The 18,764-nt window shown below is 38.4% G+C and overlaps 1 protein-coding gene across 1 annotated transcript in view; it reads right to left on the reverse strand.

The window, feature by feature from the left end:
* Positions 1-18,764, reverse strand: part of adamts14 (ADAM metallopeptidase with thrombospondin type 1 motif, 14) — a 67,181-nt gene that overhangs the window by 26,226 nt on the left and 22,191 nt on the right. The window contains exon 4 of the mRNA XM_088916792.1: positions 15,032-15,228. Within this exon, the coding sequence (XP_088772918.1) occupies positions 15,032-15,228 (197 nt within the window). The remainder of the gene's footprint in view (positions 1-15,031; positions 15,229-18,764) is intronic.

The following is an 18,764-nucleotide window of genomic DNA, read 5'->3' on the forward strand; positions in this document are numbered from 1 at the left end:
AAATCTAAAATGTGTGAAAAAGTTTTAAGTTCAAGAAAAAAAATATTCAATATTATGCCATGTAGCCTTTACTGACTGTAGCACAGAACAAAAACTTTTCAGGAACATTAGCAAACAGTTTAATTTATTAAAATAATTGTTGTTATTGGTTGTTTTTAAAATAAAGGATCTCTTACTTTATGTACTGTGGTTTTCTATTTCATCTTACCGATGTAGTGCCACCACATAACACCTATTTCTCTACAGTACTGTATCCAGAAAATCTCCTTTCCAAAACATATCTTATGCCAAGCCTACTTCAGGCAAACCTTATTTCATGCTGGAATGAGAAATTGAGATATTGGAATTCGTAAAGTCTTTTTTTTAAGCCAAAATAGTTGTGGAGCAGACAGAGGCATTCAATATTCCTAGTATAGACTAAAATACGCTCTATTGATGCTCAGGACTTTTCGGCCACAAAGAAGCTATTCAAAATAAACTTTACTGCTTCCTGTAATTCAAAGAACAATTCTGTGAGCTGTCCTGTCAAGACACTGGCAAGGTATCAGCCCCCGAGAGTGTCCAATTATTATGCAATGTCTGACAAATCTGACCCAGAAATGCCTTGAGTGCTTTCTGGCAGCTCAATTTGAGGGAGGAATGCAGAAGCATAATTAGAAACAAACCTGGAATTCAAATAAAAATGAATTGAAGTTTCCGTTTGCACATGTTCTATCACTATTAAATAATCCTTTACTTGTCTACACAGCTCAAGAAACCTATTTCATCAAGCAACTGCTACAGTTTATTCATACATTTGATGAACTGTAACTAAAAGGCGATTTAGCTTGAAAATTAAAGTGCACACTCAGCATTTTCTGTTACAAATAAATCAAAATCTAAAGACTTATAGGACTTTTTGACATGTACTCAAATCTATTCATAGCCCATCAATCTCTATACTGCAAACCCTCTTGTGGCCCGGTTAACCTCCAGGAGATGATTCCTGTAGCCCTTTAATAGATTCTGATGAGGAATATTTCACACTTTCCAGGATCTCCTGCCTGTGCAGTCTGTGCATGTGATCTGCTCTCTCCAGCTCATACAAGAAACATTCTACTAGAGGTGGCCAAACAAGAAGGCTGATTGGTGACCAACTGACTCAGTGACCATCTGGTTGGTCACTGAGCTTGTATTGCTTATCCTATCATTAAGTTGTGAAAACTTGAGCTGGAGACAGAAGGCAGCAGATTTTTCTAATCTGGCAAACTTTGTAAATCATTTTATTCCTCAGACACTGGGATCAGGAGATGCAGAAGGCATGTCCTCTGGTGAGACTGTCCAAACACTTGATTTATGTTTCATAACCAGAAAGGGAGCTAGAGCCCATCTCGACAAGCAACAGGCGCAAGGCAGGATACTCCATGGATGGGACGCCAGTCCATCACAACTCACACACACAGCCATTCACACTCGCACTCACACCAGCGCCAATCTTCCCAAAATCCAATGAACCTACCATTATGTCGTTGGACTGCAGGAGGAAACCAAACCACCGCAGAGGAAACCCAAGTGAACAAGAGGAGAACATACAAACTTCACTCAGTGCTCCAGGTCTGGGATTGAACCCAGGTCCCCAGTGCTACAATGCAGCAATGTTAACCATTTGTAGCAGCTATCGGTCTGACATAAATGAGTTTTTGAAGATTCCCAATTGTTGCCCTTGAGTGTGAGTTGTATTACCACACTATTTTTTGGACCACAGATTTGGGTAAAATGTTCCAAACGTCCTTTTTATACTGGAGTAGTAATCATTCATCTTTGACATTTTGATAATGGACGCCATTCCACAAACTGGAAGCAATTATAGACTTTTTTGTAGCCATCAGTAGAGTCAATAATGGCCAATAACCTTCATCCTCTTTGGACAATTCCCTGACATCCACTGTAATGTTGTGTTTCTGAGTTTTCTACTTCTGTGGTCAGCCTCCTTTAACAGACAGCAGCAATCAGGGTGATGCCCAGAAGCTTCTAGAAACTTTCTGATGCTTTATAAAACTACCAAAGGATGTGTTTTTAAGATTGTGAATACCTTTCAACATTGGGTATTTAGAAATATAACCATAAAATTGCATATTTTATTGTTGTATTCAGAACTACTTTTCCTATATTTTTATCAGATTTTTACTGGGGAAATTTTGAACAGCAGGATTAAAATCAGTTTCTTTGCTAAATACTCTTTTAGTTACATTTCGTCTAGTGTATGAATAAATTTGGAGGCTACTATACAATTAACGGGTTCTGAAAGTACCTGAAGGAAAATAAAATTTTGAATGTCAAAGCCATTTCTTCCCACAAATAATGTTTTATAGAAATATTTACAGTATCCACATGATATTTGACATAATTAAAAGATATATAATATACATAATACACCAAAAATGTATTTGTGTTATATAGTTTCAGCGTGCACATATATAACCATTGATGAAATATAGGAGCTATAATAACAATATAAATTCTATACTATCAAAGACTTTGAAAATCAAATCCATTTGTATGAGTCCATCTAAACAATACCAAATCAAATTTATCACATGATTGATTTTATTATTTGGCATTCTGCACATCCATGATTCAGATCCTCTGAAGCCAGTCACGATTATGTGAATATTACAAAGAATAACATGAAACATAACCGACCAGTGCACAAAAAGCCCTACCCAACATGTATACAAGGGATTTATACACCTTAAAGACAGGAAAATGTTTATTTTCATATTTCATTTTATATTTATAGTTTCAGTACCTACCAGTATGCAACACCGTTTTGTCTTCTATTTATGAATTGTCACCTAAGCAAGTCTTTGCCCAGTCCTTTGATTTTCCACTTCTACAGTCTTTGAACTAGTAGTCTACAAGTCTTATTAAGCATGAAATTACTAAAAGTAGCAATAAATAATACAAAGCCTGGTGGCATTCTATCACCCTTTTTTCTGGATTCAACCATATCTGTTTTCTAGCCATTATCCAGCTATCTACCCACATTCATGCATTAGCTTGTATGCCTACAGCTTTCAGTTTAAAAATGAACCTTTTATATGGAACTTTATCATTCCCCTGAAAATCTAAATATTTTATGTTATGTTTGTATCCATTATTACGGTTCCTTGTTCACAGAACTGTAACACATTATTTCAGCAATGTCTACCTTCTCTAAGTCCATGCTGACTATCCTATTCAATCCAATCCTACTTTCATACAGTTATTCCTCTAGTTTAGTTTCTAATCATTGCGTCCCAAACCTTACATACTGTATATAACAGGAATATGACTTACTGGTCTACAATTACTTAGTTCAACTGTCAACCTCAACTGTTGCTGAGCAGAGTGGTCTTTCATATGTGTGTCTGTGCCTGTTGACAAGCCTGCTGAAGGGGAAATTCATCTTCATTAGATGTGAAGTGTAGCATCCCAGATACCCAAACAGAAGGCTATGGCGTTTAATCCCCAGCATAGATAGAATTTAAATCAAAGCCTTACAAGGCAAAGTAGAAATGGGTCTTTAAAATGCTACCTTCTGAATAGATTATCTACATGTTTAGTATAACTCAACTCCTGTGTCCTGGTATTTACAAATCACTGAAGTCGATCCTCCAAGCCTGTTTTAGACCTTCTAAGGAATGTTTCATCCTGAGGCTGGTGCTTGTGCTAACAACACATACCCCTAGCAACACAACACAAAGCCAGTGGATAAACATTTATAAACATACAGAAATATCTATTGCAAATAATGTACTGATGTATTAGATTTGTTTGCTGTATATTATACAAATGCACACAAAATTCTTGAGCAGTTCCAGGACATTTCCTGTAATGGTTTACAAAAACAGCAAGTATCTTTCTTGAAACAGCTGTGTATAAACTCTGGGGAAAAAAAAGTCAATACTTTCTACAACATATTACAGTCAAAATCGTCTTTAAAACTTCAGATTGTATCACTTTGAAGCTCTTATACTAAACATTTCAAGCAATTAGAAGAATATTTCAAAAAGGTGCTAGATATTAGTTGAGATGATTTGATTTTTTGCTTCGCCAAGGATAAAATAATTTGTAAATGTGTGATAATTTTCTGACTAATGCTAAATACCTAGAAGGAAACACTGTACTTTGATCATGTGACACAATTTCCTCTAAGAAACGAAAAAAGTATTCAACTTATGATAACAATGATTGAAAGAGAGGCCTTCCTGGAAGAAACTGCACAACGAGCACAGAGAACCAAGCAGAAAGGCTCAAGAAAGCACCAGCTGTGAAAGAAAAATAATTGTAATTATTAATTAGAATGTTTTGATCTGCAGTCTTGGATCTCACTACTAGCTCACCTCAATCAGCAGCCCTGAAGACAAGTTAATTGACTGTCATTACACACATCTCAGACTGTCCAAGTTCTGTCAAGGTCCGGGGAAGGGATTTAATCCACTGGCAGTACAGAAAACACTTCTGCTGTTTACTTGTAAAAGTTAGCTTTGTAGGCTTTTGTAGGCTTGGAAATAAGAAGAGAAACTATTATTTTACTACTGCTGTGTTTCTGAAGCTGAGAAAAAACAAAGAAGAGTGAAGGCTGTGATGAAAGTCATCTTGCTTCTGGTAAAGAGCAAAAGAATAGTGACACATCATGACAAGTGAATTATGGAAAACGTTTCAAAACATAAACTGCATTTAGATTTACAAAATAATTCCACAAATTTAGCATGTAAAACAACTGAAAGCTGTGATACACCCATATCCTCCCAAAGGAATGCATGATCTCAGTTAATGACTGGCCTTGTTCCATTCAACTCTTGACTCACACATCCTTGTTAGGGGAAGACCTCAGAGGTGCATTAGTTTGGTTCCAAAGATGCTTTCATGATGTGCATGTTTTTAGTTCCTCAATGATGTCACTCCAGCTGTTGAGCTATAAACAATGCCACAAAATGATGAAAGCACAGCTGGGTAAAAATAGTTTCTTTGCACATGAGAATAAGAATAAATGATGTTTCCTCGGTTTGGGAAAGTTGTGATTAATGTAAGCCTGTTTATTTTATCATACAATTAAGCACTTTTTAAGTATGCCAAGTTTGCAATAAAGAACTGTGCACTCATAAATAAAAAGGGACAGAGAGTAATCTTCCCACAGAAGAAGGTCTTCATGTTTAAATGTCTCTCAGTAGTTAAGACAACCCTGATTAAGACAGACTGACAGAAGTAATTATATTATATTTTGATTACTGGTTCAACCTGCTTCACTAAGACAGGTTATGGTGGAGCTTCACACCCTGGGTTAGAAATCTGAGCAGATGTGGTTGAGGTTATGGTTGTCCAGCTCACAAATATTCATTAAAAACACAGCTGAATACACTACTGAATATTCCATTGAATTCATATTAAATATCTGAATGTGGTGCAGGCAAGTATTCCTCCTAAGCACAAGGTCTATTTAGATTTTCAGAAGAACTTTTCTAAAGTTGCTCAGAGAGCTGAGGTTGGGGTTGAGGGTAATGTGAATGGGGGACTTTCCCAGGACCCACAGTTTGGAGGCCACTTAGACACCATGATGGTGGCAACACCTACCAGCAAGCATCAAGCACAACCGTGAATAACAGCTTATTCCGCATTCAGCGTCTGAGCGCTAAATGTAGTGTTGTGAGGGAAATGCAATGGGTGGGTGTTTGCATGCATAGCTTTGTGGGCTACTGAATGAAAAATGTAAGCACCAGCAGAAAAAAAGGAAGAAAGAGGAGATGAATGTGACATTGGAATATATGTTAGAGAGGTCTGTGGTTCCAAAGGAGTCAAAAAGCAAAGAACACACAAAGCAGTGAGACAACAGTGACAACAGTGGGGATGCTAAGATCAGCATTATTAGCACCAGGCAATGACAACGGACTTTAGAAATTTACAGTGATCAACTGTTGAACTAGCGGTGGGCGGTATAACCAGTATAGACATTATACCGGTAGAAATGTGCCACGATATGGATTTGGCTATACCGTTTATACCAGTAGGGAATGGATTCTGACGTTTACATAGATTGCACTGCCAGCATTGTCGCAAAAAGGTGGTTCAGACGTCCGGTTTATGACGCATTTGAGGTCATTGCAGCCAATAAAAACACGCGGGCATCCTCCTCCCTTTTCCGTGAAAACAAACGCACGTGTTCAGTGTGTCCGTCTGCACACACAAATCCACGGAGAAATGGAGAAAGGCGGCGTTAGCGAGACGGGAACAAGCGACGGAATTGTTGAAAAGAAGGGTGCTTCATCGGTTGTTTGGAAATGGTTCGGATTTAAAAGGTCAGACCACGAGCGGAAAGCGGTTATCTGCTAACTATGCTGACTTCTACTTCAGTTCAATGTGAAATTTCAAAAATACTAAAGGAATAACACAGTAGCTAACCAACAGTTAATAATAACCTAATAGTTAACTCCAGGCAATAAAACCTTACTCTCCAAGTCTTGTACTCCTTTTAAAGCATGTTCTATTGAAATTATGAGAACAAATTCTATATGGTGATATATATCATTACTGTCCAAAATTAAAATTTTATCGTGATATAAATTTTAGGCCATATCGCCCAACCCTATGTTGAACATGACATGAAATGCTGTCAGTATTGTGATTTACATGACATGTATGATAAAGTCATCCAGCCAGAGGATTAATTGTGGATAGGTGCCTCTGAAAATGTGTAGTAAGAATGTTGTTACATTTTCAGAGGTGTTACATAAGAAGATATGGGCAAACCGAGAAAGTATTGCAAGTAAATGGCTCTGTAACAAACAGTTCTTTTCGGACCCTATGCGGACGACACAATCCGGAATAGTGAGGAAACACTGGGGGGAAAAGTCATGCAGGAATCGGGGTTCGACACAGGGGGGCGTGACCTTGGTGCGCTGGTGTCCAGGGGGGTGAGTCCGGGGCAAACAATCCAGTAGAAATCCAAAGGGGGAATCCAAAACGAAAGCAATAGTCCAAAACCGGAAGTCCATCCAAAAACAGACAAGATAAAAACTAGATTTTCAGAACTGGCGGAATGGGAACGGGAACGGGAACGGGAACAGAGATTAAAACCTTAACGGGACCAGGCGCTTCCAGGTCCCGGACTCGCACGATACGGAGATCAGATGCAGAGCCGGGATTAACGTCAGCACCTGGCTTTTAAGGTGGACTGGGAACAGGAGACAGGTGCACAAAGTCAAGTACAAAGTGAAAGGGCCGGAGCGCCCTTAAGGGGGGAGGGACTACAGTCGTGACAGGCTCACTGCAAGACCTCCAATGTGTTTTTTTCCTTCTCTTGTAAATTGTTCAACTCAAATTAGCACAGGAGGGGAGTAATGCCTGGAGGTGTCTGAGCGAGTTGGAGTCTCATGAAACATCTTATAAACACATCAGAAACTCTACTCTTTAGCAAGACATAAACAGGGAGAAGAAACACTGACAGTCAGTTCTGCCTGCATCACAGCAACTGTTCTGCTCCTTGAGGAGCAAAACACTACTTTTCATGGAAGGAATGCAGGTCTTCTTAAACATGGCAATGGTAAATTTTGGATCAATTGAAATATTAGTCAAATTCAACTTTACAATGCAAGCACACGTCTGACACATCAAAAATAATCAATAACATGGCCATGATGTATTCTGAAATTCAGAGTGAGCCTGGATTCAATGATGGCATCCAAAGTGAGAAAAACAATTATTGATGGAGTTAAGACAGCAAACTACATTGCAGTGATTCTTGTGTGCCTTATCTGCATCACCAGGAGCAAATGTCCCTTGTATTATGTTATGTTGATGTGACAGCTGACAAAGTAACGGTGATGGAGCATTTTATTGACTTTATTCCAACTGAAGACTAAAACTAAGATTGCTGCACTGGAGAACCATTGCCTCCATTAGTGACAAATTAGTAATCATACATGCTAGGGTTATGACAATAGGTTATAACATGAAGGGTGTAACGTTATACAGGCATGCATCTTGCAGATCAATCCTAGAACATTTTTCACATTATCTGGCTGCCACTATTTGAATACAATACCAGGTGATATTGATAAGTGTGACCCCAAAGCTATGTCATTTTTGGGGTTATTCATCAAATCTCTATTTACAGCTTCTAATTAAAGCTAGAAAGTACTAAAGGAGAACTCCCCGCATCTCACTCCGAAACTGATGTTAGACAATAGGTCAGAATGTCGGATTGATAGTGTTAAAGCAATCCTTCACCGTTATCATGGAGCACACCGAATGCCTTACTTTCCGTTAGCAATTAACACTGTGAGCAAGTCAACTGAAAAGCAGCTCCACACATGTACCTCATTAAAAGATTCATTGACTTTGTACGCAAATATAAGGAAACTGGATTGGCCTCTGCATAAACCACAGCTACTGAAATTGCAACCTGAAATGGAAGTCAAACCCAAACTCTGAGATCAATGAGTAAAACAAACTGACCTTTCACCCAAACAGAATGAAAAATCAGAAACAGAATACTCATTTGTCATCGTGGATCAGGCTGAAGATTTTGTGACAGCTCCTTCCCAAACATAGCAGTTGTATACAGGATCACGGTGACAGTCTCTGTCACACTGGTTTCACGCAAGAGAAGTTTCTCAAAGTAAAAGAAAAGTCATAAAAAAACTACATAAGGACAACCATGTCAAAAGAGAGGCTGTATGGTCTGACCATTCTAGCCAATAAATCATTAAGTACATGATCTAAATTTAAAAAAAATTTAGACCTATCATGCTGTCGGAATCAGATGACAAAAGTCACAAAATCATCATCGTGTAACTCCAGACCACCATTTTCTGCACCATATCACACTGTACTACTGTACATCGTCAACACACTGTACCAGACCAGCAAAAATTACACAACACCAGGACGATGAAATCACACTGCACCAGACCATTGAAATCACTGTACCAGACTCAGACTGCCATTACATCTGCTTTTCCTTGCTGTTTAACAATGACATTGACAGTGCTGTCTGCTGCTTCACCAGATGACATTCAGAGAATGATCAAAGTTACTTGTTGAGTGATAAATTCTTACATTTATAGAGAAAACGTGAAATGTTTCCCTCCCCAATTCAGTTTAAAATGCAGAATATGAATTCAATGACAGTTCTTTTCCACTCTTGGGGACAAAACATATACTGCAGTGATTTCATATCTGCCGAAATGAGTGCAGCAGCTGTGGCCTTGGTCAGTTAGGGTTCGGTGTTTACAGTTTCAGATCAAAGAACTAAATAACTTAGGGTGTGAAAAATAAAACAGTTATGCTGCACAAACACTTGACCCATCACCATGGCCTTGTCTAAGCAGGAGTGTCTGTGATCAGTCCCTAAGGCAGGGCTTTGCAGGTCTGGAGAGCATTCCATATCCTCCACGCGGAAGCCTAAAGATCTAGGGACACAGAAAGATGGCTTTTTTAGATGGATGTTGTCCAGGCAATTTAAAAGCATGAGGAGGTAATACTTTAGGTCCCAAAGACATTAGATTTAATGGGAAAAAAAGCTTTCAACTCCATAAACTATATATTTGAATTATTACATGATGACCGCGCAGTCACCACGTTCTCTTTTAAAAAACGGCTAAAAACTTCCTTCAATCAAACTTGTACAGTTTGATTAAAAAAACAAACCCAGAACAGCGAGAGTTCACCACCTCTAAAATCAGACGCATGTTCAGATTTATAAATCATTTAAAACTGTCCTCCGGAATACAAATGTTTTAGAAAATGATTTCCCACAAAATCATTTTGGAGCCAGAAAAGGTCATTAATGTTGATTTGCAATTTCAAAAGATTTTTTTCTATGCCATCGAATGCATACATTAAACAAACATACCCCTGTGTTCAAATCGAGCACAGGACCTTGAAAGAGAGACGGTTTCTGCATAATAAACTTTCATACTATCACTATCCTTTATTTTCGGAAGGCTAAAGAAAAACCTCAAACTGACAATTGCTAATTGTTTCTGGTAGATGTAGGGGAAGCAGATAACAGTAATCAGAAGAGGATAAGGATCTTAATTGTAGTCTTTCAGCTGCTCTGATGATTAGCTGACATAGCCCCTGCAGGAACCCGCTGACATCTCTCTGTCAATATGTGCTCCACATTTCGTCCCCAGCAGCATAATCACACCACTTGCTTTGTGGTCCAGTTCTGCTTCGCATTCCCCCAATTCCAGCCCCTCCCCATACATCCAGACAAACTCACCATGGTCAAGTCAGTAATTGGCCTTAAGCGGTTAATCAGACCACCCTGTTGGTGCCAAATCGTAACTGTTACAGAGTGAAACCAGCACTCTGTGAAAAATCTGACTCAGAGACTTTTCTCCTCGTAATCTGATTAAGGTGGCAGGAGCAGGCTGCACCCTTGATGAAAAGGCAGATTTTTTTTAAATAGTCCATAAGCAGTTACAGCAGGATAAGGCTAGAGTGAGCCCTGTTGCAATGACTGAAAATAAGAAAATAAATACATGTATTTTGAAAGTAGACTTCTGTGTTCCTTGCTGTTTATTCCATTACAGACTCATGCACTGCTCAACACAAAAGCACATATTCATGATTCATTTCATGAACATTTCTAAGATGCAACTCATATCAAGAGACATTGTTCACTCAACTCTTTATTAATTGAAATCTGAGCTGAAAAGAAATGATTAAATCAGACTATAATTGATATGCTGTAGAAAGGGCATTCTGCATTACACATTTCTTTTTTCTGAAAGCATGTGGATACAGTAGTTACCTAATCAGTTATTCCACTATATCACAAAATCTATAAAAAGAAAATGGATTTCATTTTATCCTCCTTCTCGGTTTCCACAACTCCCTGTCTAAAAGGAGTGTCGGATAAATGTTTGCTCTCATTTAGAAATTATGCCTTGATTGCATTTATTGACACTGCTTGTAGGGACAATTGTTTTTTTCATTACAGTAATTACATGTTTTAATTTCTTTCAATGTCATCTAAGAATTGGCATGGACATAGGGTGTTGATCCTGTGTTTTAATGTTTTTCCCAAACCAGAGTGATATGGGACCCCTGTTCTAAAGACATGAAGAGATGTTCAACTGCAATACAGGACTCTTCCCTAAACTATCACACTCCCTCCATCCCATCTGTGCTGGGCTGCTCACTCAGCGTGACCAAGCACCGATGAGCCCTGCTGATACCTCTCTATTGCTGTCACTCAAAGAGACCTGTAGCAGTAACACATACAGCAGCAAGGTTTAAGAAAGTTGTAGAATCAAAGCTGGTTGCTATTCTTTAACATTCTTTAAAACATGCTGAAAGAAAAGGCAGTAATCAATCCTTAGAAAATCACAATCAATTGAGTTGGCACCTACTGTATACTACTCACCATCATGAGCTAATGTGTTATAAAGAAGATAGAGAAGGATGCAGTTTGATGATGTCTATAGACGTCTGATCATGAATTATTTTGTATGTCTTTCTGTTCTGGCTTTTCCTCATAAAAATAAGCCCTTTCTTTATTACACGCCAAGCCCCAGAATGTCTTTAGCTATTGGGATTAGTGTCTGGTGTGTGGTCTGTGAGATGATTTATGATTAACAACAGTTGGCAGTATTTTTTCTACTGCTGGCATAGACTCACAGACTTAATTTTTTTTCATACAACAGATGCAATCACACTGGCTAGCCAGGGTCATTCCCCAGGCTGGTCTTCCCAGAATTCCGCACATTTGCAAGCGCAATATTAACCCTATGTGCCAAACACACAAAGTAACTTCTTATTTTCTTGCAGCCGTATTGCACAGATAAATCTTAAGACTACTGTCTACTGTCTTTTTTTATATATTCCCTTTTCAGGCATAAATCAGACAACAGGTAATCCCATGAGAATTATAATTTACCCCTTTAAAATCATGCTGAGATACACATAAAGAGCTGAACATTCAGAACTGAATCTTAAAGCTGAGACAAAGACAGCAACATCAGTCACTGAGAATAAATACTTTTCACCTTTACAGTTCTAAAAAAACTAGAATGTATTCCAATACAGTAATGGGTAGTAATTGCTGTGGATTTGTACTACAGTAGATGTACTGTTTTGCTCATATACATTAACTGCAAACTATCTGTTACCAGCATCAATACTCACCACCATCCATCCATTGCCTTAATGCCCTTTCCACTACAGGATCATGGGGAAGCTGGAGCCAATTCCAGCAAGCAACAGGCACAAGGCAGGCTACACCCTGGACAGGACTGCCATTCCATTGCAGTGTACTCACAGACACAAACACACTATGGCAACATTTCCAACTTTCACCAGGAGAACATACCTCTATGCAGACAGCACCCCAGGAATTGAACCCAGAGCCCCAGTACTACAAGACAGCCATGCTAACCACTGCACTACATTGCCACCCAACTCACCAGCCGTTTTCTTTAGTTATGTCCAAGCTTGGTTGATAAGACCTGCACAACATTTTTCTGCAGAAATTTCAAGGGGCCAGTTTGTCACTAGTACATTTCTAGCAACAACAACAGATGCTTTTTACCACAAGACATTGATCAACCCACTTTTTTTTTCTGTGGATTTTAGAGGTTGCATGTTATGTACCTGATATTTTCATGGTTATACTGTATATCTGTCTTTTTTATTTGGTTTGTACGCAGCACAGTGAACCTCATCTAAAAATCATCACAGCCTTTACAAGGAAATCAAAACACAAGCTGTTGTGAATACCATGGGAAAAGCTCTTGAGACAGAACAACAACTGACACTAAAAGACTTTACGTACACCCTTGAGGTACTTAATAACTCCTAGTTGTCTGAATACCACACAGATGTGCCATCTAGATTTATTCATATCCTAATAAATTGTGAATAAAACTCATCATATAGCAGAAAGATTTATAGATTAAAAGAATTCTAAAAATGTTATACTGTAATCTTAACAGCATTGCACAGAGGAAAGTCATATAAATGTTTAATCTAAGCTCAAATAACCAGGGGATTACATTTATTTACCTCTGTAGTTACTATTTCATAAATCCTCCTCTGGCAGGTCTTACACTGACAAGATGCCTCTTGTAAGGCATCTTCTGAAGGGGTATTTGTGATCATTCCTCCAGGCAGAACTGCTCTTAGAAAGATCCATTTCAAAACCTCTTGAGTTCAAGCCATAAATGTTCAAGTGGATTCAGCTTCAGAAGGTAATTCGAGAACATGTATTTTGTGTGAGGGTAACCATTTCTTTGTTGATTTGGATGTGTGGTTTGGATGATTGTAGAACTGCTGGAATGTAGATTTTCATCCATGCTTGAGCATCTTGGCAGAAAAAAGGTGCTTGGACAGAACATCCTGATGCTTGTTGGAGTTCATTATCCCCACCTATTTCAACAAGGATTCCAGGATGCTTCAAAACAACTTCAAATCAAACTAAACCTCCTGTCATTTTTCACAGTAGGCATGAGTGTTCTTTCACTGTGCGTTACATTTTTGAAAGGCAAAGAGTGTTAAAAATCTGATACATAGGTCCAAAAACATTGATTTTCAATTAATCTGACCACAAAATATGACTCCAACTGTCACTGAGTAGTAGTTGCGTCTTTTTGCGGTTAACCTTCTAAAGGGGTTTCTTCCTTGCAACCAGGCCATAATAGCCACATTCACAAAGGTAACGATAAATAGTGGTTTTCAAAACTATGTGTCCAGATGATGCCATTATGTATTGGAGATTTTCAGTTTCTGCATTTAGCTTTTGCCTCCTAAACCACTTTTTTCATAGCCCTGTGATGTCAATATACATTTGCATCCTCTTCCTGCCAGGGTGGCCACTATAGCAGTAAGCTTAAATGTCTTAATAATGGACAGCGAACAGTGGAAAGTGTCAAGATTCCAATTTTTTGGATTTTTTTATAGCCATCCCCCAACAGGTGGAGGTTAATAACCATTTGCCTGCAGTCTTCAGAGGGCTCTTCAACCTTAACTATAATGAGACATGCTTACGACTGAATGCCTTCCGTGTGTTACCTTCTTTTATGCCCCAGAAATAAAGAAACGTTCGAAGGCCTCTGTTTAGTTCCAGAATGTTATTGCAGGTTTGTTTGTGTTGTTGGTCTTTATTTAAAGGAATGCCGAAAAAGTGTGAATTAACGTGACCTTTGTGGAATTCAACTGATTATTTCTGACAAATAGAACTTTGCTCTGTGCAATGCTATTATAATCGCAAAAGAATACTTTCAGATTATCTAAGCAAGACACATTGTTTAATCTATTAATCTTTCTGCTATCTGAAATTAATTCCTTCTATTTCTTCAGGGTGTGACTAAATCTGGATCTGATCTTGAGGTCCAGAACCTCATTTTATGAGACAGATGCAGTCTGTCTGAAAAGAACTGCTTTTCGACATTATGCATCGGGTGCACCTAAAATGCTGAGATGGGGACCCTGAGCACAAACAGAACTTTAGTGACGGAGAACCTGGTAGGTTTTGGTTTGCTTAATGGAGTTCTAATGAAAGTTGGGGAGGCATGAAGGCAGCCGAAATAACTAAGCTCAGCTGACGCAAGTCACAACTAATCCTGACGTAAATGCCTCAGTTCCCTTATATACCACACTTCACTCTCTCCTCTTCCTCGCTTGTTTTTGTATCCCTCTTCCAACCCTCTCCACTTTTGCAGCTACACCTTGGTCATCTTTGCCCCAAGCATGGGGGTCCCAGCCTCCCCGTCCTATGGCCCAGAGATTGGCCAAGTGGGTTAAGCACAAGTTTTCCCTAAATCCAGTAAACGATTCTACTGTTACACAATCTTCTGCTGCTGTCATTCCTCGTGAATTATAGTAAGCAATATAGTTACTTGAGGAGTCAGGGGGAGTTTGGGGATCAATCATTAGTTATTGTGTAACACTAAATTAATAAAGAATTACCACAGACATATATTGAAAGGGAGCTTATTGCTAAACACAATTGTAACATACGAAATAGGAGTCAATAGGTGTCTTAGATGAAAAATGATTAACTTACTATGTTCATGAGCGTGAGAACATAGTTTTGGACATGTTCCTTTCCATGGAATCGCACTACCGAGTCGTCGACCGCAAGCAGCACCTCGATGTTGTAGTCTTCCTTTTTGGCATGTCTCCGTTTCCGATGCGACTCCCCCAGTCTGCGCTCCATGAGCTCCAGTGTATTGGGAAGTTCGCTGATTCCAAAATCCGGCACTGAAAAAGAATGCAGGAGAAGTACCAGTTAAATTTGTTAGGTTACTGAATCATCATAATCATTCTTCTTCTTATTATTATTATTATTAAAATTCAGCACTGAAAAAGGTTGCAGACAAAGCACAAAACAGACTTGTTATGTTACTAAATCTTCATTTTCATCATCTTTATCCAAAATCTAGCACTGAAACATAATACTGAAGCAACAAAATGTAATTTTAAAACCATGTAGTTCATTTAAGAGCATATAGTATGTGTGCTAAGAAGTGATTTTAAGCCATTGTCAGACACAAGACTGTTTAACACTGAACTGCAAAAATAAGTGTTTTGAGAATTCTCCATTGAAATGTTACCCACAAAGTATACATGTAAATTAAAAACAAAACAGCAGCAGAGGAAGACACTACATTCTACCATAATCATATATTACTGAATCATTCTCATCATTATTCATCTGTCTACACAGCTTTGTGAATAATCAAAAAATAACAATTAATGAAGCGACATACTGTACATAACATCTGAAACACAAACTTTCAAAGAATCTCAGTGCATGTGGTAGTAAAAATCAAATAAAATAAACTACAGTAAGACATGAAGGAGAACTTACTATTGCTGCTGCTGTTATTTTATCTCTAAAAATTTCTTGATTTCTACCTTTTGTTTTCTTCAAAGTAGTACTTCCTTAATTTTTTCAGAAGAACCAGGTTACACATTAGCAGCACATAGCATTATGCAGCTGATTCCAAGCTGTCTTTTCTGAGTTTTTAAATTATAGCATCCTATCTGTTAGAAGCTACATTTGTTTTTACTGAAGTACAGATGCTATCTGGCATTAAAACAAAGAAAGAGCTTACTCTGTTTCTGACACCATTTGGCATAATCTGCTTCCTTGAATAATTCATCCTCTTAGGGCCTAGAAACAAGACACCATGCCATACTCTATACACAACACAAATGAGGCAAAATCCAAGATACAATCCCAGAAAATGTGGAAAATTTATTTTAGAATTAAAGTTCCAGACTGAGCAGATGACAGAGAAACTAGTATTAGACTTTTACAAAATAAATTTTACATACCATATTTTAGATGTTTGATTCGAGATGAAGTTTCATTTGGCAGTATTGTTACATTCCAGAAATAATTTCTTCATATTTTATTCACAATACACTGACTGTCCTTCATGTGTCTTTAAACTAAATGTGACTAAAAAAATACAGCATAGCTAGCAATTAAATACAGAAATCAAGATTCATTTACACAATTTTATTTTTTTTTTAAAAATGTTGATAACACAGAGGTACAGTACAAAATATGATCATGTTTCTGCGATTGATCCTGTTCTTAACATTCACTTTCTAACACCAACTATTTAGGTGTCACAAATTTTTATTTTAGACTATACAGTATGTATACTGATGGAAAAAAGAAATGCAACATTGGAGTATGGAATAGCTTATGTACTTTCACAAAAAGTTGTCAATTTGTTTTTAGCCCTCTGACCAGCAATACTGCATGTGCAGTGAGGCATTGCAACTTGCCAATCACACGAAGGCTTGTGAGGTGCACTTTTACCCAGCGAGGTCCAGGTGTAACAATGCCTGATTGTTATACCTTTAAAAAGGCCTTAATTCAAAGTTTTCTGTGCATTCCATAATGCCTTGAGTGTCACCAGAAGCAAGGGAGAGAGCCATTGGCATGCTGCAGGCAGGCATGTCAAGTGCCAGCGTTGCCAGACACTATGGAGTAAGCCATCGCTATGTCCCAACTGCAGAGAAGGTTTCAGCAGACCGGCAGGACAGATGACCATCCAAGATCCGGTTGCCCTCGAGTGACCACAGCAGAGCAGGACAGACACATCAGACTGGTCCATCTGAGAGATCGTTTCAGATCTGCCACCCGTACTGCTGGTGAAACTGCAGGCAGACACAATGCCCGCATCAGTGATAGGACAGTGAGGCTCCATGCTGCTGGCCTTAGAGCCTGGCGACCTGTCAGAGGCCCTCTGCTCACACCTCCTAGACGTCACACCCGACTGGCTCGGGCCAGACAGAGGCTATGACGGACTCAACAGCAGTGGCATCAGGTCCTCTTCACAGATGAGTCACTCTTCAACCTGTTCCACACAGACTGGAGGGCCAGAGTGTGGAGGAGGAGGTGTTGCATTTCTTTTTTCCATCAGTATATTTTAAATAATGGACTTTAAAAAGATTTTTAATATCAGTATCTTCTAAAGTTTGATTCCTTCCGTGTGGGTTCTGCATGTTCTCTGCATGTTTACTTTTAGTCCTCCAACTACTCACTATCATCTGCAGGCATGCTGGCTAGGTTAAATGTACCTGTGTATGCGTGCATGCCCTGTGCTTGTGGAATGGGCTGATGGAAATCAATAAACAATCTTTTCTCAGATTCAACAAAAAAAACATGTCAGACCACGTCACTGGAGGATCAGAAACCCATATGAATAGTTCTGGAAGGCAATATTGCAATTCTTTCCCTACATCAAGGAAGTCAGAAAGATTTCCTGTCTTTCACTGACTGTGCTATGCATGTTATCCATAAATCTGCTACAGCAGACTTATGACATTTAAAGACTTCCCTCTCACAGTATCCTCCAGCAGGCACAAAAACTTCATTTGTTAAAAGTTAGTTTAAAAGTTAGGATAATAATACCAGCTGTAGATTACTACACCCAACTCAAGGTTACATGAAAATAATATGAATGTGCGATTCATAAGCAAATGTATTTCTACGCACTGCAGACAGTCCAGTACATTCTCCACAAGAATACAAGTATAAAAACCGATGCAAATCAATGCAGATGTGATAAATGCCTGTGTTCATCATAAATGGTACAGTATATGGTATGTAAATATTCTTGTCTGCCTTCATGTTGAAAAACGTTGGTTTCAGATGTCTGGAACTGTAAAATTCAAATGTGTACCACTGTGAGAGTAAACATATGGTTAAGCTCTCATATATTTTTGTTGCAAACAGCTTCTTGGAGTTATTTCACAGTAGGAAAAAATGTTGTATCCCGCAACTTTTTTTTACATGTTATAAAGCTACATGAAATGACATTGGGCCCCCTGCCGATGAGAGTGAAACTGAATCTACGTTTTCCAGCCCACTGCACTGCAGCATCATTTCTGGACTGAAGAGAAACAGTTTGGGAACAAGACAAAATAGCATGCTTTTCATGAAAAACACGCACACTAAAACATATTAGCACACATATTTGCTAGACCAGCTGAATCATAGTATCCATGAAAAGCAAAAGCTTGGACAAAGTCCAACAAAAAATATATTCTATTTTGTGTGACACCAACAAATCTTTCACGCTTTGCTTGAGGGAATAATGAAAATTTTAGAACACAAATGGAAAATGAGAAATGGTTTTATACAATCATACAAGAAAACTGTCTCCTTTTAAATACTGAAAGTTTCAAAATGTTACAAATAAATTAATGCCAGTATAATAAGTATATAGCACTGTGTCAGCTTACACAGGTAGTGCACCACATTAGGTAAGTGA

This window comes from Atractosteus spatula, chromosome 5 (genome assembly GCF_055471065.1).
Source record: "Atractosteus spatula isolate fAtrSpa1 chromosome 5, fAtrSpa1.hap1, whole genome shotgun sequence".
NCBI classification, from domain to species: domain Eukaryota; kingdom Metazoa; phylum Chordata; class Actinopteri; order Semionotiformes; family Lepisosteidae; genus Atractosteus; species Atractosteus spatula.